This window comes from Silurus aristotelis, assembly GCF_946808225.1.
Source record: "Silurus aristotelis genome assembly, chromosome: 6".
Taxonomy (NCBI): domain Eukaryota; kingdom Metazoa; phylum Chordata; class Actinopteri; order Siluriformes; family Siluridae; genus Silurus; species Silurus aristotelis.
This window is the reverse complement of record NC_139579.1, coordinates 19,594,432-19,619,202: the sequence shown is the minus strand read 5'-3', so window position 1 is coordinate 19,619,202 and position 24,771 is coordinate 19,594,432. Positions and strand designations below refer to the sequence as shown.

The following is a 24,771-nucleotide window of genomic DNA, read 5'->3' as shown; positions in this document are numbered from 1 at the left end:
CATTTTACAATGAGAAATGATCCATACAAACAATTCTGTCTACTGTTTAGATTGAAATGCAGATAATCATTTTTTAAAATATGGGACGTATTATTTACTAAAGCAATAATATTGCACATATACTGTATGTTAGATGCATAGAAACATATTACAGTAACAACAATGAATACAGAGATAATAAAAATCTGCTTAAATATGTTGACATTTATATCCCATATTCTAGGATGTTCATCTTTATGCCAAAATGATTCATTAAACCAGTGCTTTTCCATATGTGCTCTGCTCAGTTTATCTGCAAACTGTTCGCAAATATTTGTTATTTTCTCCCTGGAGTCGTAAGGTAAAATAAATTCAAAACATGAATCATTAAGGCAATGTTTTTATATGTCCCTGGTTCTTCTTTGTACTCCCACTTGTACACCCACAAACAAGGCTCTTTTTAATAAAGGTTACAATGGTATGCTTAAAAATATTAAAGCAATAGCATGTGCCGAGAGACATAACATTGCAAAGAACTGATAATATGTGGGACTATTCATCGAGCTTAGTGGCATATTTCATGAAAAATATTTTACAGAATGTCCTTATGTGGTATTTTTTTATGCCAAATATCCTCGATTTAAAAACATGATTAGTCACAATAGCATGGATACATGGTGACTTTCTAGCTCTATCAGTGAATCCAATAAACAAGAAATGAATCTAAAAGTTGCTTTAGCAATGTCCAGATTTGGGATTTATGTTTTTTTTTTTTTTTTTTTTTTTTTAAGATTTATGGGTACAGTGGTACCTCGACATACGAGTTTAATTCGTTCCGTAACCTTGCTCATATGTCAAATTGCTCATATTTCAAAGCTAATTTCCCCATTGAAATTAATTGAAATGCCATTAATCCGTTCCAGCCCCCAAAATGCCACCCCAGTTGTTTTTGTTACGTGTTTTTGAATAGGAAAAATGTATTTATAAATGACAAATATTGTATAAAAACAATAAAAGAGAATGTAAAGATATAATAAGGTTTTATTTTATATTTTTTTCGTTTGGAGATGAGACGACTTGAGCCAACGAAAACGCCGGTGGGGTGTGTGTACGAGTGTGTGAGTGTGCGGAGAGTGGGGCGGGGGTTGGGGGCTGGGTAGAGGCGATAAGTAGAGGGAAAATTTTTTTTTTTTACTATAACTCCTGCACACTACGTATCCCCAAACTTTACAATTTTAACTGTTTCTTTTTTGCTTATCTTAATTTTTGTCACAATCTTCGCTTTCTGGCTTCGATTCGCCATCTAGCAGTGGTGTCTCGAGCTCGTATCTCAAGTTTTTGCTCGCGTATCAAAGCAAAAAATGGACCGAGTGACCACTCGTATCTCAAAAAACTTGTATGTTAGGGCACTCGTATGTCGAGGTATCACTGTATTTGCTTTCTCAAGTATGAATCACTTGGTTTAAGGAAGATATGTGAGAAGCATAGTTAGAACTGAATTAGCTTCTCCGCATGTGATAAGATTTCTATTGTGTTAAGACACCACTCTTCTACAATAAACCGGTCTTCACTTTAATCATCAGCTTTGCTTGCGGCTAACATCACTTTCAATGTATTACCTAGTTATGCATATTAATGTGAATTAATTACATTCGTAATGAAACGATCAAAAACAGCCCACCAACTGATGTAATGGCTCTCTTAACGGAGGCAGCGGAACGCTGGCTTGTTTGAAGATAAATGTGGAACAAATCCAATTAGGCAAAAGGAAATGAGACATATGGAGCCATGCTGTTTCATGTGGCTCCTTCACACACGTTCGCTAACACGCATATCTATGCACAGCTCAAGAGAGGCTCAAATGCATCTGCTCCAAACTCGAGCAGCTCTCCACATAAAGAGATGCAATCTCCTCCTACACAGCAAAGGAAAGGCAGCCAGTGGTAAGCATCTAGTTAGTGAGTGAGAGAGAGAGAGAGAGAGTGTGTGTGTGTGTGTGTGTGTGTGTGTGTGTTTTGACCTGATGCTTTCTGTCGGACGTTATTGCGAGCCTTCTCCACAGCAGGAGCTCCGGTAGTAGTGGCACTGCGGATGCGCATGGGCTCCTGAGAGGCAGGTTGCTCACCTGCATTCCTCCAACTCAGAGAGAATGACCTCGATACCACTGATGATTTCTGAGAATCCTGCATCACTCCTACACAAGCACACACAGGATTACAATTTACATCGCAACTTTATGCAAAAAAGCATGACGGCATATTTGTACAAGGCTTTTACAAATTCTTCTGTCTGAAAGAGGTCATTTCAGAGATAGAACTCGAGCAGAGGAAACAATTTGTCACTATGCATTTCTGACATCTTAAGGGTCCATACGTTTTAATACAGTATTGCTTTAATCTTGAGAAATGTGGAATACTATATATATTAGGGTGTAACGGTACACGTCGTCATACCGAAACCTTTTGGTAATCCTTTTAACTTGCGAAACATAGTTACAATCTGAGTTCCCATGGGAACGTAACTTTGTTTAAACTTTGTCTCGCACTGTTGTGTAGTGTCACTGTTTCTTTTTTATTTATTATTATTAAACTTGAAAACATACACAATGCCAGGGGTATAAAAAAAAGAAACAGGAGTTGGTGCAGTGTCACTGTGGCTACTCTCTCTGTACCAGAAATACGATTAGTAGTGCGGCAAAATTCGATTTGTATTGTGTTGTAAAACTTTTGTTTTGTGCATGCGCCAAATCGTGCCACTTCCTGATTATCGCCAACGCTAGCGATATGGATTCTTTAGCATTTTAAATACAGCTTCAAGAATTTCTCTCAAAAGAAAAAAAATTGCCAATTACGCATATCTAAGGAATAAATGAACAAAGGATGAAAGGAATGATGAGATTTGTTAAAGTATACTGAAATAACAGTTTACTAAAACAAACACACACACACACACATCTGTATTACCCGAATAAGATCTAACAAATATAAACTATTTCATTAAATTTGTTCATGAATTTAATTTAATCAGTTAAAATTGTGTCAATTAAATTGATTAGTACATGTAAAAAGCATGTATTGCATTAATTAGATTTATTCTTTTTTTATGGAATATTATAAGATATTATTTTACATATTATTTAACCAAGCAGGCATTTTACTGAAAATACTGGTAGTTTTAAAAATTTTAACTGTTCATGTTCACAAAAAAAGTTAATAATAATAAACAGCGTTGATAAAAAACGATAAGCAATTTTTGCATTTCTTTCCCCTAACTGACTCTTTTTTCATGTGCATTTAATGCTTCGTGTTTTTATTAAACCGTTTTTTTTTAATAATATTATAATATAGTATTATAATAGGAGCCACTGTACCCCTGACCAATTCTCCAACCTGCCGATGTGTCAGCCCTGCAAAATCATGTCAAGAGTATAGCTGACATGAACACTCAATTTAACGGACAACACGGTCATAAATACACAAACACACACCTCTGCCACGCTGTTTCTTTTCCTTTTGTTCAGACAGCTTGTCAAGTGGGAGGTTGTTGAGGTCCAGGCCATAGACGCAACGGGCCAGCACAGCGGTCAGGGAGTCCATGATGCTGGCCCACTCGATCACCAGCTCCTCCCAGTGGCTGAGAGAGGACAGCACTGCCAGCAGGTCATCCCACAGCTCACGAGATATGAACACACTGAGATTGGCCCGCACCCACGCCACAATGATAGTCTAAAGCAAAACATACAGGTTACGATTCAGACCACAGCAAAACAAGAAACAGAATGCAGAGGTCCGTTATCAGTGTACTACAGGCACTGGTCTGTTATTAGCGTACTACAGTCTGTAGCTCTGTGAGCGACTTACTCTAAAAAGAACACTAGCCAGGCTCTGGGCAAAAGCATCTTTTCTTTGTTCATCCTGAGACCGCTTCATGACTGCTTCAGTGATTCTTAACAGTACCTGCAGCATCTGTTCCCTAATAAAAAAAACACATTCAGACGCATGTGAATAAACATTTAAATATGAGGCTTCCCACCTCATAAAAGTGCAGGAGCAAAATAAAATGTATTGATAATAACAGTGACAGACTGCTAAAATATTGTGTTTTCTTCCCTACATGATGGCAAACAAATCATCTTATGATTCTAAGTTGAAATATGACATAAATACATAGGAAATATACACCTATCAGGCATAATATTATGACAGGTGAAGTGAATAACACTGATTATCTCTTCATCATGGCTCCTGATAGTGGGTTGGATATATTAGACAGCAAGTAAACATATTGTCCTTAAAATTGACGCAGGAAAAAAGGGGCAAGCGTAAGGATATGAGCGAGTGATGGCTAGACGACTGGTGACAGTGGTGAACCGACGACAGGGTCATGGGTGGCCAAGGCTCACTGAAGCCTGTGAGGAGCGAAGGCTGGCACGTGTGGTCTGATCTAACAGATAAGCTGCTGTAGCTCAAATTGCTGAAAAAGTTAATGCTCTTAATGCTCAAAGGATCAGGATTGTTATGGCAGCAAAAGGGGAACCAACACAGTAATTGGAATGTGGTCATAATGTTATGCCTGGTAGGTGAATAAATTGTATATTGCTATGTCACATTTGTTTGTTGGTGCATGTGTGTAATAAAAGAAGGTGTACCAGGTCTGTCGATTCATGTTGTGCTCCATAATCATGTGGCGATAGATACTAAGCACAGCTTTGCACACCTCCACTTGGTTCTCAAGCAGTTTGGGCACATCGTAGCGTGGCTCCAAGAGAAACACGTTAAAAGAGTTTGTCAAAAAAACCTGTAAACGAGAATAAAATGTAGACACCGGTTACAGGTCACATTACTGTAGGACACAGTTATGCGAACTCAAAACCTCTTTGCTATAAAAGCAAAGACAATGCATTAAGACATTGACGTGTTTTTAGCTGTTAAAAAGCCATGAACAAAAAAGAAATGTAATCTCCCTCTCCCACCTGTCTAAAGAAAAAAAAGCTATTTCTTTAGTTGGACTCTAAACACTAAGCAAGTGTACTGTGTGCATGTGTGGACCTGTAGGGTAGGCTGAACCCCAGCTTTTACATCAAGGTTCTGTTCCTTAGTCAGACAGCCTCTGCTGATGGCACTGCTAAATGAATAAGTACGGCCCCAGCTTGATGACCTCTTGTGCCCGTGGATCTCCTAAAAATAGATGCACCACAGGCTCAACAATCAATCCCAGCTTTTCTCTTCCCAAAAATATAATTAAAAAAAAAAAACCCTGTCATTAATTTGCACAACAAATGTAAACAAAGGGGGCAAAATGGAGAAAGAAAAAAAAGCCTGCTAAATCACCTTTTTTTTTTTTTTTTTAACTCACAGGTAATGTTTTATTGTCCCACTGAGCAACATTTAGTAAGCAGAATACTAATCAGATGATAAACTGAATTGGGGAAAAAACACCGATAGCTGGGTTGGATCACATCGAATCGAATTACCAAACTAATCAAGGGATATTATAAAATTGTGCTAAATAAAATAATTATATGACTTAAAAATATTAATAAAAATACATATAATTAAATAATAAATAAATTGTAAATGATAAATAATAAACTAAATATCAGGGATTTACCTCTAGAGGCCGATCTGGTACTGACAGCAGACCAAAAAAACTATGCTATCAACTATCAGTGGCGGTCAACCACTAGTAAACACCTCCACGAAACTCTCTCTGCTTTACCAATATTTACTTAAGTAGGCATGTATATGTGTGTGCTGCACCTGTGAGTGGTGTATACTGTCAATCTCAACAGGTTGCTCAGCCTCCACTGTCTCCTCGTCATGGTCAGTTTTTTCAGGCTCGGACATAAAGGCAGGCCTCTCCTGCAGAATCCATTTCCTGTACACTTTAATCACCTTACGGGTGGCTGATGCTTCACAGGATGGCAAAAGAAAAGCCTGAAGGGTGACACAACAGGAGAATTATATACCTAAATATCACTACATTTTTACAAAAAAAAAAAAAAAAAAACAAGCAACCAAAACAGATTTTGTTTACAATAGTCAAGCCAAAAATACATTTGCAAAACAACATTGAAAACAAAGCCACAAATATTATTGCAGCCTTGTTCAAATGCACAAAATGACCACAAGGTGGCAATAATGCCACATAAAACAATGCCAACTGAGCCAATATTGAACAGAAAGCAGTTAGTATTCTGTCTGACCTGGTGGAAGACCTCGTTGACAAAGTTGACGTTATCTCGTGTAGAGAGCAGAATGCAGTGCACCATGTCGTAAACGGAGCGGTGCTCCTCCTCAATGCTACACAGACTGGAGTTGCTGCCTCTGCGGTCAGACAGAGTGCTGCTGTTCGAATGGTTTTTCTCCTGCTCCGTTGGCCCGTTGGGTTCCGACTCGCTACTCTTCTCCTGACTGCTACTGCCTGCAGTTACAGTCTTTTATGAACACACACACACACACACACACACACACACACACACACACACACACACACACACACGTAATGCTGTTCTTTAAAGGTTAGTTACTCTGACAGAATTTAACAAAATTTTCAAATCTGAATTCAAACAAATGCACATCTTTTATTCTTCTCTTTTTTCCAAAAACAAAATTCACAAGCTCAGCTTTTTGGCAAAAAAACCCATCTAACAGACTGGTTTCCTTTTTCACACGTTTATAATGCTTGGGTCAGTCACAGAGAGGTTTTCCTCTGAACAGCCTATTTATTAATGGCTGATGAAATGTGAGAAAAATATCTTGCTGCTTCTACCTGGATGATCTTGGGAAGAACTTCTCCTCCATTCTTAGTGCTGGTTGTAACTGAGCTTACATACTTCTTCTCCAGGAAGAAGTTGACCAGCCAGGTGATGAAGGCTACGCGGGGGGCTAGGTACTGATCGCGCGTGCACGTGCCCTCGCTCTGTTGCGACACTCGCTCATATTGAGGTTTTGGTCGGTGGTGGGGAAGGTCTAAGAGAGAATGTGAGAAAGAGAAAAAGAAAGAAAGAAAGGGAGAGAAAGAGAGAGAGAGAGAGAGAGAGAGAGAGAGAGAGAGAGAGAGAGAGAGAGAGAGAGAGAGAGAGAGAGAGAGAGAGAGAAGGGTGGGTGGGTGGAGAAAGAGACAGAACATGATGTTGGGAAGGAGAATAAGACACATGAAAAACACAAACATTAAAACCGGATGTGAGATAAATAAGAAATAAAAAAAACCCAGACTCTGCTTGTTTCGTCTGCTCAGCTAATTATTTGTCTAATGAGATATTAATGTTGAATTAAAAAAAAGATGCAATGGGGTGAGATAACCAGGTGGCAGGTTGCCTTTAATTTTAAAAGAGGATACTTTAAAGCTAATAGAAAAATAAATACAGCTCTAAGCAAGGGCGTGCTGCTCTCTACAGTTTGTAACAGTTTTGTGAAACAGCTCACTGCAGACTAAACGTTACTGTAGAAATTTTGTAATTTGGTAATAATTCCTCCTTACTTGTACATACTGACAGGAGGTTTAAGTCTAAATAATGCCAGATATCGAGATTGGTTACTGCTGGTTTCGACTCTGGTGAAAATCTTGCCAGTGTTTAATTTATATAATTTACTTTATTTTAAAATTAGAAACATTCAAGGGGTTAATATGCTTGAATAATCTATCTGAAGACTTACCTAACAATGGCTTATAGAGGTTCGTGAGCTTGGTGAAAGAAGGAAAGATGTGTGGCAGGTAGTACTTCTTAAAAAGGGCAAAGAGAAACCTGAAGCCTGAGTCCTGTTTGTCTTTCTTGTGCCATTCCAGACTAGATGCCTATAAATAGAGATTCAAGTCAAATAAAGCATTTGAAATGCAACAAAATTGAGTTGAACTTAATGCTTTGAAAGAAAAGGGGAAAAAAGTGGGGAAATACATGAAATCTGCCTTATACCCAATTTTAGAGTAATACAATTTTTGAACAACCAGCATAGTAATGAACATGACTAGAAAAGGCAAGTGTACAGTTGTATGCAGAAGTTTAGGAACCCCTGACAATGTCCATGATTTTCATTTATAAATATTTGGGTGTTTGGATCAGCAATTTCATTTTATCTATATCTATCAAATAACTGAAGGACACAGTAATATTGCGCATTTTCTGTTAATCCAATAAACCTCATTTCACCCCTGAAATATTACTGTGTCCTTCAGTTATTTGATAGATCAAAACAAAATTGCTGATCCAAACACCAAAATATTTAGAAATGAAAATGAAAAAAAAATTAAAATATAAAGCTCAAATACCACTGACTGACTCACTCACTCATCACGAAATCTCAAAAACCAATGAAATTTGGAACATACCTTCCTCCTGGGTCTTATGTGTTCACTAAGAAAGGGTTTTGAAAAATTTGCCCTGGATCGCGGCTAACTCGCGAAAAACGCGCTGTCTCACGCATTGTAAACTCTTCGAAATAACATTACGGATCCTAATGAAACTTACTACATTGTTTCTTATTACATGTTAGATGCACGATAAAAATTATTTTCAAAGTAGTTTGCCCTGTATCCGTACTACAAAGGGGGAGTACGTTATTTGTTGACATTACGTTCTGATCTCTGATCATCCAGTCCTGCTCAGTGCTTACTGCTTATTGCCATATTGCTTAGCGTTCTGCCTTCCGTAGCGAAGCATGGGTACTTTCAGCTAGTAAGTATATATATATATATATATATATATATATATATATATATATATATATATATATATAGAGAGAGAGAGAGAGAGAGAGAGAGAGAGAGAGAGAGAGAGAGAGAGAGAGAGAGAGAGAGAGAGAGAGAGAGATAGATAGATAAACTAATTGTTCACCATTTGTAAGATTTACAATTTAAGCAAACTGACAGGAATCTGCACTTCAATGTTCACAAAGCACTTCATGGTATCACTGCCTTCTCACCTGGACCACCATGAACTTCAGCACAGTCTGAAGAATGTAGCAGGTCTGGTCATCTACAGCCTTCTCCCCAGGAACAGCAGGCACCAGAGGGGTAATCTCCTCAGGGACAATCTTGGCTGCACCACCAAATAATTAAAAACAAAATAAATAAATAATTACCAGTGCCAAAAAAAATCATGAAAAAAAATGCAATTCAATTTTTAAAGCGTTGAAATAACTTTCTTTAAATGCAATGAGAGGAGAGGCATTTGTTCAGAGACAGCATACAAGTCAAATAAAAAAAAAAAAAAGTTTCAAAACAGTTTGGGCCTGTAGATGCTTAGAATTTTTTTTTTTTATCTTTTTCAGTTTAGTAATAAAGTTCTGTCACTACTCAGGTAGTCATGTGTACATTAAAAAGGTATACCTGGAAAAAAAAAAGTTTCCATTCAGTCCTTTCAGGGATTTAATCTATTCAGATTTTTGGTCACAAAGCACTGCATGAAGTTTATTGGGTATTTGTACAGGTCAGGTCACAAACTTTGTCTTTAAAAAAAAAAAAAAAAAAGAAAAAAAAAAAAAAAAGAAAAAAAAAAGGAAATCCATTCACTATCCTGGTCTGGCTTTCTGTTTTGTTCCATTTTCCCAGGTGATATGCATCTATGTGCTTTTGTGCAAAAATTTTAATATCTAAGCACAATGAGAAACCGTGTTCTGCTAAATAAGGTCATAGGAGTTAATAACAACATGTTGGATGAAGTCCAGCAAGAGCACACTTTGTAAACTGAACAATGGGATCGATCCATTTCGCCTTCAACAGTTTTTACCCGAATTACTGTTTCTAGGGCAAAATGTGGCAGCTGAAATAATGTACAGGTCTTCAATTATCACCACACACAGCAGATTCAACAGCTAATACAGACCAGGCTACTGTGAGTATGTACTGAATGTGCTCTTACCATCAGGAGGATTGGAGAAGGGGCTGTAGATGATGGTGTCTAGTGTGCAGGGACCTCTGGATGAAAGAACTGCAGGAAAACCAGGCACCAGGCAGGCAAAGATGAGCAACTGCTCTTCGGCACAGTTCGTCTGCAGAGCCTGTAGCCACAGCAAGAACAGCCGCATGCCCTCGCAACGGATCTGCAGAAAGACAAGCATACAATATTATACATTGTATCTAGTGACATACTGCAACACACTCCCTTAGCACATGATTAGGGATACTGCACTAATTCTGGGTTCTTTTTTTGTTCTCAAAACAGCCAGATTTCTTCATGGCATGATTTCCACAAGATGTGGAATAAAACCGTTTCCAAATTTTCTATGCTGACATGAATGCATCACACAATATCTATATGCTGCAAGTCTTTCAGATTTCAGCATGATTTAAGCATTGCACAGCTCCCACGTGATCAGCTGTTAATTAACTAAAAGTGCAGAAATTTGTAAACGTATAGCTGTTCCTTACACAGTGCATCCGGAAAGTGTTCACAGCGCTTCACTTTTTCCACATTTTGTTATGTTACAGCCTTGTTCCAAAATGGAATCAATTCAATATTTTCCTCAAAATTCTATAAACAAAGCCCCATAATGACAACGTGAAAGAAGTGTGTTTAAAATCTTTGCAAATTCCTTTGCTCAATACTTTGATAAAGCACCTTCGCCACCAGTTACAGCTTCTAGTCTTTTTGAGTATGATGCTACAAGCTTGGCATGCCTATTTTTGGGCAGTTTCTTCCATTCTTCTTTGCAGAACCTCTCGAGCTCCATCAGGTTGGATGGGGAGCATCTGTGCACAGCCATTTTCAGATCTCTTCAGGGATGTTCAATCGGCTTCAACTCAAGGACATGCACAGAGTCGCCCCAGTCTGAGGTCCAGATCTCTCTGGAGCAGGTTTTCATGAAGTATGTCTCTGTACATTTGCTGCATTCATTTTTCCCTCAATCCTGTCCACTCTCCCAGTTCCTGCCACAGAAAAATATTCCCACAGCATGTAGCTGATACCAACATGCTTCACTGTAGGGATGCTATCGGGCAGGTGATGAGTGGTGCCTGGTTTCCTTCAGGCCAAACAATTTTTGTTTCATCAGACCAGAGAATTTTGTTTCCCTTTTGGCAAACTCCAGACCGGCTGTCATGAACCTTTCACTGAGGTGTGGCCTCCCTCTGGCCACACTACCCTACAGGCCTGATTGCTGGAGTGCTGAAGAGATGGTTATTCTTCTGGAAGGTTTTCCTCTTTCCACAGAAAAACGCTGGAACTCTTTCAGAGTGACCATCGGGTTCTTGGTCACCTCCCTGACTAAAGGCCTTTCTCCCCCGATCGCTTCTCCAGATCTGTTCCTTGATACAATCCAGTCTCTGAGATCTACAGACAATTCACTGGACTTCATGGCTCGGTCTGTGCTCTGACATGCACTGTTAACTGTCGGACCTCATATAGAAATGTGTGTGCCTTCCAAAATCATGTCCAATCAACTGAATTTACCACAGGTGGACTCCAATCAAGTTGTAGAAACATCTCAAGGATGATCAGTGGAAACAGGATGCACCTGAGCTCAATTTTGAGTGTCATGGCAAAGGCTGTAAATATTTATGTACATGTGATTTTTATTACATTTTTTTTTTTATATAAATTTGCAAAGATTTTGAACAAACTTTTTTTCACATTGTCATTATATGGGGATTTTGAATGTAGAATTTTGAGGAAAATTATGAATTTAATCCATTTTGGAATAAAGGCTGTCAAATAACAAAATTTGGAAAAAAAAAATTGAAGCGCTGTGAATACTGTCTGGATGCACTGTAAAGTCTATATGTGCAAGATCCATGTGGTTTATGACTGCATGGATATCAATAATATATCACATGGTTATCTCACCTTGAAGGAGTTGGCAGTGTGTAAGAGTTTCTTCAGAATAGAACCTGAAAAGATAAAAAGCAAAGAGGGATCTTGTAACACTGCAGAATAAATTCAAATGTGCATTAAAAAACATTTGTCACAACAATTAGGAGAATGCTGTAATGAAATGCTTTAATGATGTAAAAGATCATTGTCCTATAATAGAGGGAAAATTGCTCGCTGTTCATTAAATTCAATTCCAACCATAGAAATATGAAGGTATTATGTGTTAGTGAGTCAGAATGTAATATGAAACACAGGCACTGAAAACGCAAAGAAAAAGTATGTAAATTATGAGGAAAGAGGAGTAAATATAACTTCCCTGCACTACTAATAGGGTGGAGAAAATTCAGCACTGTTGGTGTTTTAAAAACCACTAAGGTAACAGCAGCCCCAACTGCACAAAAATAATCAATCATTTTCCATTTGATTCTGCAGGGTCTTTTATATATATATATATATATATATATATATATATATATATATATATATATATATATATATATATATATATATATATATATATATATATATATATATATATATATATATATATATATATATATATATATATATATATATAAATAAATAAATAAAAGGTGCATCTCAATAAATTAGAATATCATTAAAACATTGATTTATTTTAGTAATTTAATACAAAAAGTGAAACTGGTATTTTATAGATTAATCGCACACCGAATAATATATATTACAAGTGTTTATTTCTTTTAATTTAAGGATTATGGCTCACATTTAGCAAAAACCAAAACCTAAACAAAAAAAACAAACAAACAAACATTTGAATACTTCATAAGACCAAATAAAAAAAAAAATAATAATAATAATTTTTGTGAATTGTTGGCCTTCTGGAAAGTATGTTCATTTACTGTATATGTACTTAATACTCAGTAGAGGCTCCTTTTACTTTAATTACTGCCTCAATTCAGTGTGGCATGGAGGTGATCAGTCTGTGGCCCAGGTTTCTTTCAGCTCATTTGCATTTTTTGGTCTCTTGTTTTCTCATTTTCCTATTGATTTTCCTATAGATTCTCTAAGAGGTTCAGGTCTGGTGAGTTTCTGGCCAGTCAAGCACACCAACACCATGGTCATTTAACCAACTTTTGGTGCTTATGGCAGTGTGGGCAGGTGCCAAATCCTGCTGGAAAATGAAATTAGCACCTCCATAAAGCTGGTCAGCGGAGGGAAGGATGAAGTGCTCTTAAACTTCCTGGTAGACGGCTGTGGTGACCTTGGATTTGATAAAACACAGTGGACCAACACCAGCAGATGACATGACTCCCCAAACCACCACTGACTGTGCAAACTTTACACTGATCACAAGCAACTTGAATTATGTGCCTCCCATCTCTTCTTCCAGACTCTGGGACCATGATTTCCAAAAGAAATGCAAAATGTTCTTTCCTTTCATCTAAAAAGATGACTTTGGCCCACTGAGTAACAGTCCAGTCGTTGTCCTTTGCCAAGGTAAGACAGCTCTGACGTTGTCTCTGGTTCAGGAGTGGCTCGACACGAGGAATGCATCGGTTGTAGCCCATGGATACGTCTGTCTGTGGTGGCTCTTAAAGCACTGACTCCATCTGCAGTCCACTCTTTGTGAATCTCCCCCATATTCTTGAATGGGCTGCGTTTCAACTTTTTCTACCACATTTGTTCCTTCTATTTAACTTTCCATTAATGTGCTTGGATACAGCACTCTGTGAAAAGCTTCTTTAGCAGGGACCTTTTGTGTCTTACCCTTCATGTGCAGGGTGTCAATGATCGTCTTCTGGACAACTGTCAAGTCAGCAGTCTTTCCCCATGATTGTGTTGCCTGAACCAGAACGAGGCACCTTTTAAAAGCTCAGAACACCTGCAAAGGTTTCCTAAGCCTTTAAATGGAGTCTCAGTCTTTAATTATCAAAATAAAAAAAAACACTTGAAATATATCAGTCTTTGTGTGATGAATCCATATAATATACGAGTTTCACTTTTTGTATGGAATTACTAAAATAAATCAACTTTTGAATGATATAAAAAATTAGTGAGATGCACAATATTATATATATATATATATATATATATATATATATATATATATATATATATATATATATATATATATATATATATATACACACAGTGAGGAAAATAAGTATTTGAACACCCTGCTATTTTGCAAGTTCTCCCACTTAGAAATCATGGAGGGGTCTGAAATTGTCATCGTAGGTGCATGTCCACTGTGAGAGACATAATCTAAAAAAAGAAATTCCAGAAATCACAATGTATGATATTTTTTTTAACTATTTATTTGTATGGTACAGCTGCAAACAAGTATTTGAACACCTGAGAAAGTCAATGTTAATATTTGGTACAGTAGCCTTTGTTTGCAATTACAGAGGTCAAACATTTCCTGTAGTTTTTCACCAGGTCTGCACACACTGCAGGAGGGATTTTGGCCCACTCCTCCACACAGATCTTCTCTAGATCAGTCAGGTTTCTGGCCTGTCGCTGAGAAACACGGAGTTTGAGCTCCCTCCAAAGATTCTCTATTGGGTTTAGGTCTGGAGACTGGCTAGGCCACGCCAGAACCTCGATATGCTTATTACAGAGCCACTCCTTGGTTATCCTGGCTGTGTGCTTCGGGTCATTGTCATGTTGGAAGACCCAGCCTCGACCCATCTTCTAATCTCTAACTGAGGGAAGGAGGTTGTTCCCCAAAATCTCGCAATACATGGCCCCGGTCATCCTCTCCTTAATACAGTGCAGTCGCCCTGTCCCATGTGCAGAAAAACATCCCCAAAGCATGATGCTACCACCCCCATGCTTCACAGTAGGGATGGTGTTCTTGGTGTTACTCATCAATCTTCTTCCTCCAAAACACGTTTAGTGGAATAATGACCCAAAAGTTCTATTTTGGTCTCATCTGACCACATAACTTTCTCCCATGACTTCTCTGGATCATCCAAATGGTCATTGGCAAACTTAAGACGTGCCTGGACATGTGCTGGTTTAAGCAGGGGAACCCTCCGTGCCATGCATGATTTCAAACCATGACGTCTTAGTGTATTACCAACAGTAACCTTGGAAACGGTGGTCCCAGCTCTTTTCAGGTCATTGACCAGCTCCTCCCGTGTAGTTCTGGGCTGATTTCTCACCTTCCTTAGGATCTTTGAGACCCCACGAGGTGAGATCTTGCATGGAGCCCCAGTCCGAGGGAGATTGACAGTCATGTTTAGCTTCTTCCATTTTCTAATGATTGCTCCCACAGTGGACCTTTTTTCACCAAGCTGCTTGGCAATTTCCCCGTAGCCCTTTCCAGCCTTGTGGCGGTGTACAATTTTGTCTCTAGTGTCTTTGGACAGCTCTTTGGTCTTGGCCATGTTAGTAGTTGGATTCTTACTGATTGTATGGGGTGGACAGGTGTCTTTATGCAGCTAACAACCTCAAACAGGTGCATCCAATTTAGGATAATAAATGTAGTGGAGGTGGACATTTTAAAGGCAGACTAACAGGTCTTTGAGGGTCAGAATTCTAGCTGATAGACAGGTGTTCAAATACTTATTTGCAGCTGTATCATACAAATAAATAGTTTAAAAATCATAAATTGTGATTTCTGGATTTATTTTTTAGATTATGTCTTTCACAGTGGACATGCACCTACGATGACAATTTCAGACCCCTCCATGATTTCTAAGTGGGAGAACTTGCAAAATAGCAGGGTGTTCAAATACTTATTTTCCTCACTGTATGTATGTGTGTATATATATATATATATATATATATATATATATATATATATATATATATATATATATATAAATATATATATATATATATATATATATATATATATATATATATATATATATATATATATATATATATATATATATATATATATATATATATATATATATATATACACACAAACTTTCCACCTTTTTTTTATGCGTCGATAAAATATGCTTACACTGATTGTGCATTACGGTGAGTTATATTTACATAATATATGTAATAATTGAAATAATAATTTAATCCTAGAAAATGTTTAATAGTAAATAATATGCACGCTTTTGTGGTTATTTATGCACGTGCCTGCTGCTCTAAACCACCATATTCCTGTACCACATACCATTAGGAGGTAACATGTAGGGCTGCTGCTATCGATTATTTTAGTAATTCAGTATTCTAACGATTATTCTGTCGATTAATCGTGTAATCAGATAAGAAGTACTTTTTCTTAATTAAAGAGCAATACTAAATAAGAAAGAGACAGGTCTCTTAATAAGAACAAGTAATATGTTTTTCATTTTTAGAAAATTTTTATTGCTGAAATTCAATCAGTGAAAACAAAACCCATTTAGTGCATTTAATAGCCAAATTACATCAAAATACAAATATAGCTGTGTTCAAAAAGCCCCTCTGCAGTGGCTGTATAGAGTAGGTTATGGGGAAACTATTCGTAACAGTATCGTTATGTGCTATTCTTGTCTTCGGAAAAGCTGCTTGAAATTTTCCACGGACTAAATCAGTGTATTTATCACCAGCTTTAAAAACGTACTCCACTACCTGCTCTGCACCACCACTGTGGAGAGGCTTTTTGAACGCACTGTATATAAATAAATATAAAACCAATTCCAAATTACTTTATAAATAAATATATATATATATATATATATATATATATATATATATATATATATATATAAATATATATATATATATATATATATATATATATATATATATATATACACACACAAACTTTCCACCTTTTTTTTATGCGTCGATAAAATATGCTTAAATCAGTGTATTTATCACCAGCTTTAAAAACGTACTCCACTACCTGCTCTGCACCACCACTGTGGAGAGGCTTTTTGAACGCACTGTATATAAATAAATATAAAACCAATTCCAAATTACTTTATAAATAAATATATATATATATATATATATATATATATATATATATATATATATATATATATAAATATATATATATATATATATATATATATATACATATATATATATATATATATATATATATATATATATATATATATATATATATATATATATATATATACACACACAAACTTTCCACCTTTTTTTTATGCGTCGATAAAATATGCTTAAATCAGTGTATTTATCACCAGCTTTAAAAACGTACTCCACTACCTGCTCTGCACCACCACTGTGGAGAGGCTTTTTGAACGCACTGTATATAAATAAATATAAAACCAATTCCAAATTACTTTAAAAATGGTAACCGCACTATGCTGTTTTTTCTTTATGTTCTTGTTTGAAATTATCCCTTTGGAAAACTTTCTGGTGTTTTTTTCCCTCTATTCTGCAGCGTCTTATGCGTCACCTGTCCAGAGCGCTCCAGAGTTTAGCGGGTAGTGCGTCACTAATAATAGTCCGTGGGAAACACAGTGCTCTGTGTTTAGTTAAATAGACTAAACGAAGAATTTTTGTCATCGAATTACTCGAGTTAACATGAGAACAGCAGTGTTTCGCCCATCAGTGTGTTTGTGTGCATTTAACAGGAGGATCATGACTGAGTGAGGTACACCAAGTTCAGAGAGCAAGCGACTGCATCGATCTCTGCCTTCTGCAAGAGAAACTATAACTAAGTGATGCATAATTCAATTAGCAATCTGCATTTCAACCCATGCTTCTCGTTTGCATTTTTCATTTACTCACTTCACTTCGTTCAGCAGTTAATTATTTTCTCTCGCAAACCAAGTGTTAGGCTTAAGCCCGATTACACAGAATAATTTACCTCGACATCTCACATCTACATCGGCCTATCCAATCAGAAGAAACACCAGGATGTGAAATTACCAATAGCATATTATTAGCAAATAATACAGTCTATGGCCATTGAACAATTTATTCAAATGATTAATTTTGAAATGTAGGTAAACCAGTCAGAAATACAGAAATGATGAAAAATCTATTTTCTGACCATGTTTTTCTATGTTCTGTGGATGTTCTCTGTTTTTTTTATGGCTGTATGCACTCACCTATACTGTGAAACTGCCATCGACTGTTGATTTTCTCGGGTAGCAGTTGAAGTATTTTCTGCAAGAGACCACAATTCACACTGTTAGCTTTAAAAAAACACCAAAACCTGGTGTGTTTCTATAGAACAAATTTCACAGTCCAAAAATGAAATAAATTCTTTGGTTGAACCCTGCAGTCATCACTTCATCTATTGACTGAATTACTGCGTCTTGCCCTTTTGACACTACATCATTATTTCAAATTCAATCGGTCCACAGGGAGACTAAGAGCCTGGGGAGCTCGGGAAGCGAGCAGGGTAATGGCATTAACAGAAGTGTTTTATGGGTAATGACAGCATCGCAGTCTACTTTAAGCTCATCGTGGTAGAACAGATAAATAAAATAGACAAACAAATAAAAGATCCATAAGAACAAATGATGACACCTTTTTACCATTACACATTCTGCAGTCTGAAATCATTCTATACTCTAGCTGTATCAACTGGAAGTGAATACAAGCCCCCACCCCCCTATCTGTCTCCTCAGTCTCAGGCAAGATGTGACAGGCATCAATCAGCACGTCAGCATCACAGTCTCAGTGTGTCAAGCTCATTTACTGCCGGCTCTGATCTGAAGCGTGATGACACATGAGCTGTGCCGCATTGTAGCACGTAGTTATTGATCCACTGTGTGTGCTTGTGTGTGTGGAGGACAGCTCAGGATTAGAGCCTGTCCTTGCCTTTAAGAAGCAGATGCATTATTAGAGGTGATAGCTGTCGAGGAGGTTTGGTTAAAGTCTCTGCACAGGGAGTCCACAACAAAAGACAAAAGGTTTCAGTAATACTTCAGCCGGGCTCACGACGCTGGCAGAAAACGATCCCCTGCAGAGCCGCACTGGCTGCTGAGACAGTGGCTGTGAGCCGGGAGGAGTAGAGCCTCGGAGTGGCCATGCAGCCCCGGTTGCTGAAGTCTGCTCGTAATCTGCCACGGCTCTCCGGGCATAAGGATGGAGCATTACGGCGGGCTGCGCCTCGTCTGCCTCCGCATTTACATGATCCGCACTCGGCTTTCCTGCCAATGGCGTGCATGACTGAGAATACAGCAGCTCCAGAACACTCTCCTAGCAGGGATTTAGAGCAGCACAACCACAAATACTTCCAGAACTTTTAAAACCCTGAAGAATAAGCAACACCATAGTAACATCTGAGGATTGCTATTAGGATTAGTCAGTAACAAGCTAAATATTTTGAGAGAAAATAGTTTCATTCTTTAAAAATAACAGTTATTGTTTCAGTGTCAATAATTCTGACATTACCTGCAATTAAAATAATTGATGTTCGAGACATTGGGGCATGCACAATCAGAGAGTAGCTAATAAAACTGCATGAACATTTCTACTTAAATCCAAAGAAAGATCTGAGCCAATCAGATTGCCTGTAAGCCTCTTAGGGCCCCTGATCGACCCTGCGCTCTTACCCCAGGATATGTGAAAAAAGAAAGAGTTTCACTGTGCTGAACTTGTACAAAATCGAGCAACTCTAGTATCATCTTTAGTTCATGTAAAAGAACTCATTGGACAGAACGAGTGAGAGCCTGCATGCGTCTAGAGAGTGTCTGGGATTGAGAGAAGGGGACAAGGCTTCACAACAGATATGCTAATCATTCCAAATGAATGTGGCCCATCTCCTGTTTAATCAGGGAGAAAAACACCAGTGTGTGCTTCGGAATGTAACTCAAACGCCATAATGATTAAAGGTTTGGAGTAACGTATTTCTGACATCCAGAGTAATTCTAGCCAACAGGCTTGTGTGGTAAAATAATATTGCCCCATACACAAAGTTACACTGCTGTAATATTCACCAATGTTATATGTAAAAAAGCTGCAGAGGTTGTCAGCTACTATATATTCTATGAAATGTGTTACTGTATAATTATTCTTTTCACTGTGCATGCCCAATACATGTATTGTTTAGTTATATGCTGGTTTAATGCTCTACTGCACAGCACGTTGCTTAGTCAGCACTTCCACATTCCTGCCTATTCCAGATTTTGTAGAGTATCTGTAGAGTAAAAGCAGCTCCTACTGACAACCAGGTCAGAGCAGTGTTTCTTAGTAGCATTTTATGCAATAACACTATTAACTTTGATTTAGCTTGAGTTGGTTTTATGTTTTATTCATTTAAAAGTCAAAAGAGAGGATTTTACTACTATTAAATGACCATGCTACAGAAATTCACTACTTCAAACCTAGAGGTCTATTACTATTATTAAATAATATTAATTAAATGATAAGTAAATAAATGAAAACCTGAGGCTGTGTGGTAATGTGCTTTAGGTATTGGTGCTGAGAGCGTCTCTTGCATTAGATTTTTTCACAGCAGCTCTGCATTACTTCACCGGTCCAGAGAGTGGCAGCAGCACATCACAGTTACCCTCGATTTATCCCTAATCCTCTTAAAAATCTGAGCACTGAATCTAACTGTTGATCTCAGAATAGACTTAAGTCCTGTAGCCCTGCCATGTGACTACAGGCCACTGAAAAACATGTCTCTTTATAACCTTCAATAAATTATCCATGGAAATGATGCCTGGCTGCATGGAAAGATCTTGTGAAATATGTGTCTCATTTCAATCAGCTGACTGGTGTTTATAGTAAAGGGTAAAAAAAATAATAATAAAATTACACTTAAAAAAAAAACAAATTTAATTTTTATGACAATTTGTAAAAGATTTGCTCCCCGACTTAAATGTTTTTATGAGACCATTTGAAAGAGTAAAACATAACAATGTGTCATCTGAAACCATCAGCAAACTATGGTGCAAAAAGGCACATAGGGCGAAATGTCACCGGATTATGACTACATGCATCCACGGTAAAAGGTAATTTCTCTTCAAAGTATCTTGGTGTTCTTTTATTCATAGCCTATTTGGGCCAGTTACAAAGCCGGCTCGTTTTAATGGCCTGCCGGAGTCGAGCCTGAACATCGATCATAGCTAATCTCTCTGTGATCCTGCACGAAAAGAAAATTGCAGAATAATGAGAAATCCATCGGCCATGTACGCCTGTGAGCTCATTTCTTAATTTAGTACAGTAGCACTCTGAGCAAGCGTACATTAGCTCACAGTAAAAAATGATTGGCTAAACCTAATGCCTGCTCATGCACTACTGTCTGTTGGTACTGGATCAGAGTGAACCCCTTAAACGCGCATTAGATATGAAAACCTGCGTCATAGTGCCGTTCTGGAGCCTTGACAGGGTCATGTGTTGAGAGAAGGTACGGGGGGGTGGTGGGGTGAGGGGGACTGAGGAAGTGTGTCCTGTTTTTCCTATCCATGCTGACTCATCATTATGCTGGTCAGCAGGTCAAAGAGCACAGTGCTGAAATAAATCGTGGTGATTAGTGTTTCCCACAGATATTAAATATTCCTCGGTGAAAGCAATAGTGGTTGGGGTTTGGGTGGGGTGTGTGGTTGATCTGGTACAGTTAATATAATGCTTATTATTCCAGCTGTTTTTACTATTCTACTTATTGTTATTTCAACCTATTTAGGGCATTTCATTTATCCAGAAATATATGTTTCACAGCTTTTTTTTTAGTAGCTCGCAAGATGGTACTCACTAACCGTGTAGTGTATTCATTAACTAGCATCATAACTCAGTGGTGCCCACTATGACCACTTCACTGCTGTCAAGGACTCCAATCTCAGAGCATTAAACACTATTATCTAATCTAATTTACTGTACTTTTTTTAATTCTACATTGCTCATTATCGTTATCCTCTACAGCAGGTTATAGATGACTGCCACAAATGTCCACAAAAGGGATCAGCACTTACATACTTATTAAGAATAGATATCAGTTCCCTTTAACATTCTAAATATTATTTGTGCAATTTATATTTCTCCCAACCACACTTTTTTTTTTTTGTGTGTGTGTGTGTTTACATTCCGCTGCTTGGAAATGATGCGCTCAGTAATTGTAAACTGGCGACGAGACGGCTTGGCAATATTGATTTTTTCCCCCTTGCATCCTTTATTCTCATTAGAAAAATATCCTTGTGAGCCTGAGTAAAACAGGAAAACTAGCATTCTTACCAGAGAACAGGAAAAGGGGGTAAAATTGTAAAAATAATAATAATAATAATAATTTACAACAAGGAAAACTGTATTCTGGATGAGAGATGAAGGGCATCCAAGGAATGTCAAGGCAATGACACAAATTCTTCCTGATTCATATAAAATTATATAAATTATAAAATAAAATAAAAAAATTCTGCTGGCATATTTTGCGTCACGACTTGTACTAATGTATTCCAATGTTAAATTGCAACGTGTAAAAATACTAAACATTTTAGCAGGTCTAATAATACAATAATAACAACATCAACATAATTGAATATTGTGGCAACCTTGGCAGCTGTTCAGCAGATCAGTCTAGTTTATTGTTTATGCATGAACAAGTTATGCATTAATCACTATAGCTGTAAAGTGTACAGAGAAAAAGAGCAAATGATACGTTTTTGCACCTCATAGTTACTTTATATCTACACTCTATGGAATAATGTTTGTGGACACCTGACCAGAAGATTCATCTGTACTTCTTAAAAACATCCTATTCCTCTCTTAGTCCCCACCTGCCGCTATAATGACCTCCACTATTCTAGAAAGATGTTCTACTAGCTTTTGCACCATGCTTGTGGAGATTTGTGCTCATTCAGCCACAACAGTGTTTGTAAAGTCAGGTATTGATGTAGAATGAGGAGTCCTAGGGTGCAATCACTATTCCAATTTAATCACAAAAATGTTCAATAGGGCTGTGATCAGAGCTCTATAGCAGGCCAGACAAGATCTTCCACTCCAACCCATGTCGGCTGTCCTAATACCTTTGTCCATATAGTGTATTCTCTTGGGTTACATTCATCCCCCATGGTTAGTTTCTCACTGTTAGCTTCTCTCTGCCTTTCTTTACCTTGATTCTCTACAACTCAAAACAAACTGTTTAAGTATAATTAATTTATTTACACTTTTCCAATGCTAAACTAGATATGCAAATACAAATACAGCAAAGCACAATATAAAATTATTAATGAATTTTATAAAACAGGCTGAAAAGCAAATACTAGATTAAGATTAAATAGTACAGAGAAGCATTTTTTTCAGAAAGTGCTGCTTTGCCACTTTAAGGGATGAAGAACTCATTCAAATGTGTGTCTTGTTTTGCCTGACTGCCTCCCCAGTACCATGAGAGGGCCTTTGTGCGTGCGTGTGTGTGAGACACCTGCCACAGTGAGACCGGCTCACTGTCTACGAAATCCAAACACTAAGGCACTACTATAGAGAGCTCATGGCAGAGAGGAAGCAGCCATTAATCCCCCATCTGGATGTGAAAGAAACTAGTGAAGCTAATAGCAGTCAAGAGCAGGGACTCTTTAAACATGCTACCACTTATCACACACACACTATTCATGCACTGGCTATACTTGCCCTCAGATAAGTCTTTTACAAACCTTAACACACTTTAATAAACAACAAAATCTGACTAATGACACAGGTCATGTCAAATAGTAATGGCAAATGTTTTTCAATTCTTGTCTCCCTGGTGTTCATTTTTTTTAATGAATACTGTGCACCACAAGGGAGATGCGATACTAACCTTAGCAAGCAACATGAGAATTTACTGGCCTAACAGACTAATGTCAGAAAATTAGATGTTATGTGAGCACTGAAAGAAACTTGAGAACAGCTGGACGTCTGAATTATTTACTCCAGTTTCTTGTAATGTGTACCATTCACATATTCAAAGTAATATTTATAGGGTTTTTTTTCGCAAGAATATTTGAGTAATTATCTGTCTGGCCATCCGTGGGCTTGTGCACCCCTAATGAATGGAATTGGTTCCCTGACCCGGGCCGCAGCGGAGAGAGCGCCGCATTCATTTATATAGAATATATTTAGGTGTATATATATTTTATATATATAATAATAAAACACACAAACATACACATACAGTGCATCCAGAGCAAGTGTTCACAGCACTTCATTATTTTCCTTAAAATTATACAAACAATAGCCCATAATGACAACGTGAAAGAAGTTTGTTGAAAATCTTCGCCAATTTGTTACAAAAAAAAAAAAAAAATACAAATAAAATAAAAATCACATGTACATAAGTATTCACAGCCTTTGCCATGACACTCAAAATTGAGCACAGGTGCATCCTGTTTCCACTGATCATAGTCAGGGAGGTGACTAGGAACCTGATGGCCACTCTGAAAGAGCTCCAGCATTTCTCTGTGGAGAAAGGAAAAAAACTCTCTCTGCAACACACCACCAATCTCTCAGAAGCCACTCCTCAGTTAAAGGTATACGACAGCCCGTATGGAGATTGCCAAAAGGCACCTAAAGAACTCTCAGATCATGAGAAACAAAAGATTGAACTCTTTGGCCTGGATGCCAAGTGTCATGTCTGGAAGAAACCAGGCACCGCTCATCACCCGGCTAATAGCATCCCTACAGTGAAGCATGTTGGTATCAGCATCATGCTGTGGTGATGTTTTTTCTGTGGCAGGAACTGGGAGACTGGACAGGATCGAGGGAAAGATGAATACAGCAATGTACAGAGACATACTTCATGAAAACCTATGAAACCATACTTCATAAAAATGGCTGTACACAGACGCTCCCCATCCAAACTGTTGGAGCTCGAGAGGTTCTGCAAAGAAGAATGGTAGAAACTGCCCAAAAATAGGTGTGCCAAGCTTGTAGCATCATACTCAAAAAGACTAGAAGCTGTAACTGCTGCCGAGGTGCTTCATCAAAGTATTGAGCAAAGGCTGTGAAAACTTGTGTACATGTGATTTTCTTTTTTTCTGTTTTTTATTTTTAATACATTTGCAAAGATTTCAAACACACTTCTTTTACATTGTCATTATGGGGTATTGTTTATAGAATTTTGACAAAAATAATGAATATTACGT

At 37.6% G+C, this 24,771-nt stretch overlaps 1 protein-coding gene across 5 annotated transcripts in view; it reads right to left on the bottom strand.

The window, feature by feature from the left end:
* Positions 1-24,771, bottom strand: part of ralgapa2 (Ral GTPase activating protein catalytic subunit alpha 2) — a 107,915-nt gene that overhangs the window by 53,828 nt on the left and 29,316 nt on the right. For 3 of the 5 annotated variants that reach the window (XM_083544068.1, XM_083544069.1, XM_083544070.1), the window contains exons 4-16: positions 17,815-17,872; positions 11,762-11,805; positions 9,841-10,019; positions 8,901-9,027; positions 7,638-7,776; positions 6,751-6,950; positions 6,185-6,415; positions 5,739-5,915; positions 5,028-5,156; positions 4,628-4,776; positions 3,840-3,951; positions 3,467-3,704; positions 2,000-2,173 (exon numbers count right to left, since the gene is read on the bottom strand). In XM_083544068.1, the coding sequence (XP_083400194.1) occupies positions 2,000-2,173; positions 3,467-3,704; positions 3,840-3,951; positions 4,628-4,776; positions 5,028-5,156; positions 5,739-5,915; positions 6,185-6,415; positions 6,751-6,950; positions 7,638-7,776; positions 8,901-9,027; positions 9,841-10,019; positions 11,762-11,805; positions 17,815-17,872 (1,957 nt within the window). Of the gene's footprint in view, positions 1-1,999; positions 2,174-3,466; positions 3,705-3,839; positions 3,952-4,627; positions 4,777-5,027; positions 5,157-5,738; positions 5,916-6,184; positions 6,416-6,750; positions 6,951-7,637; positions 7,777-8,900; positions 9,028-9,838; positions 10,020-11,761; positions 11,806-17,814; positions 17,873-24,771 lie in introns of all 5 variants that reach the window. The other 2 variants (XM_083544071.1, XM_083544072.1) reach the window with 1 other exon arrangement.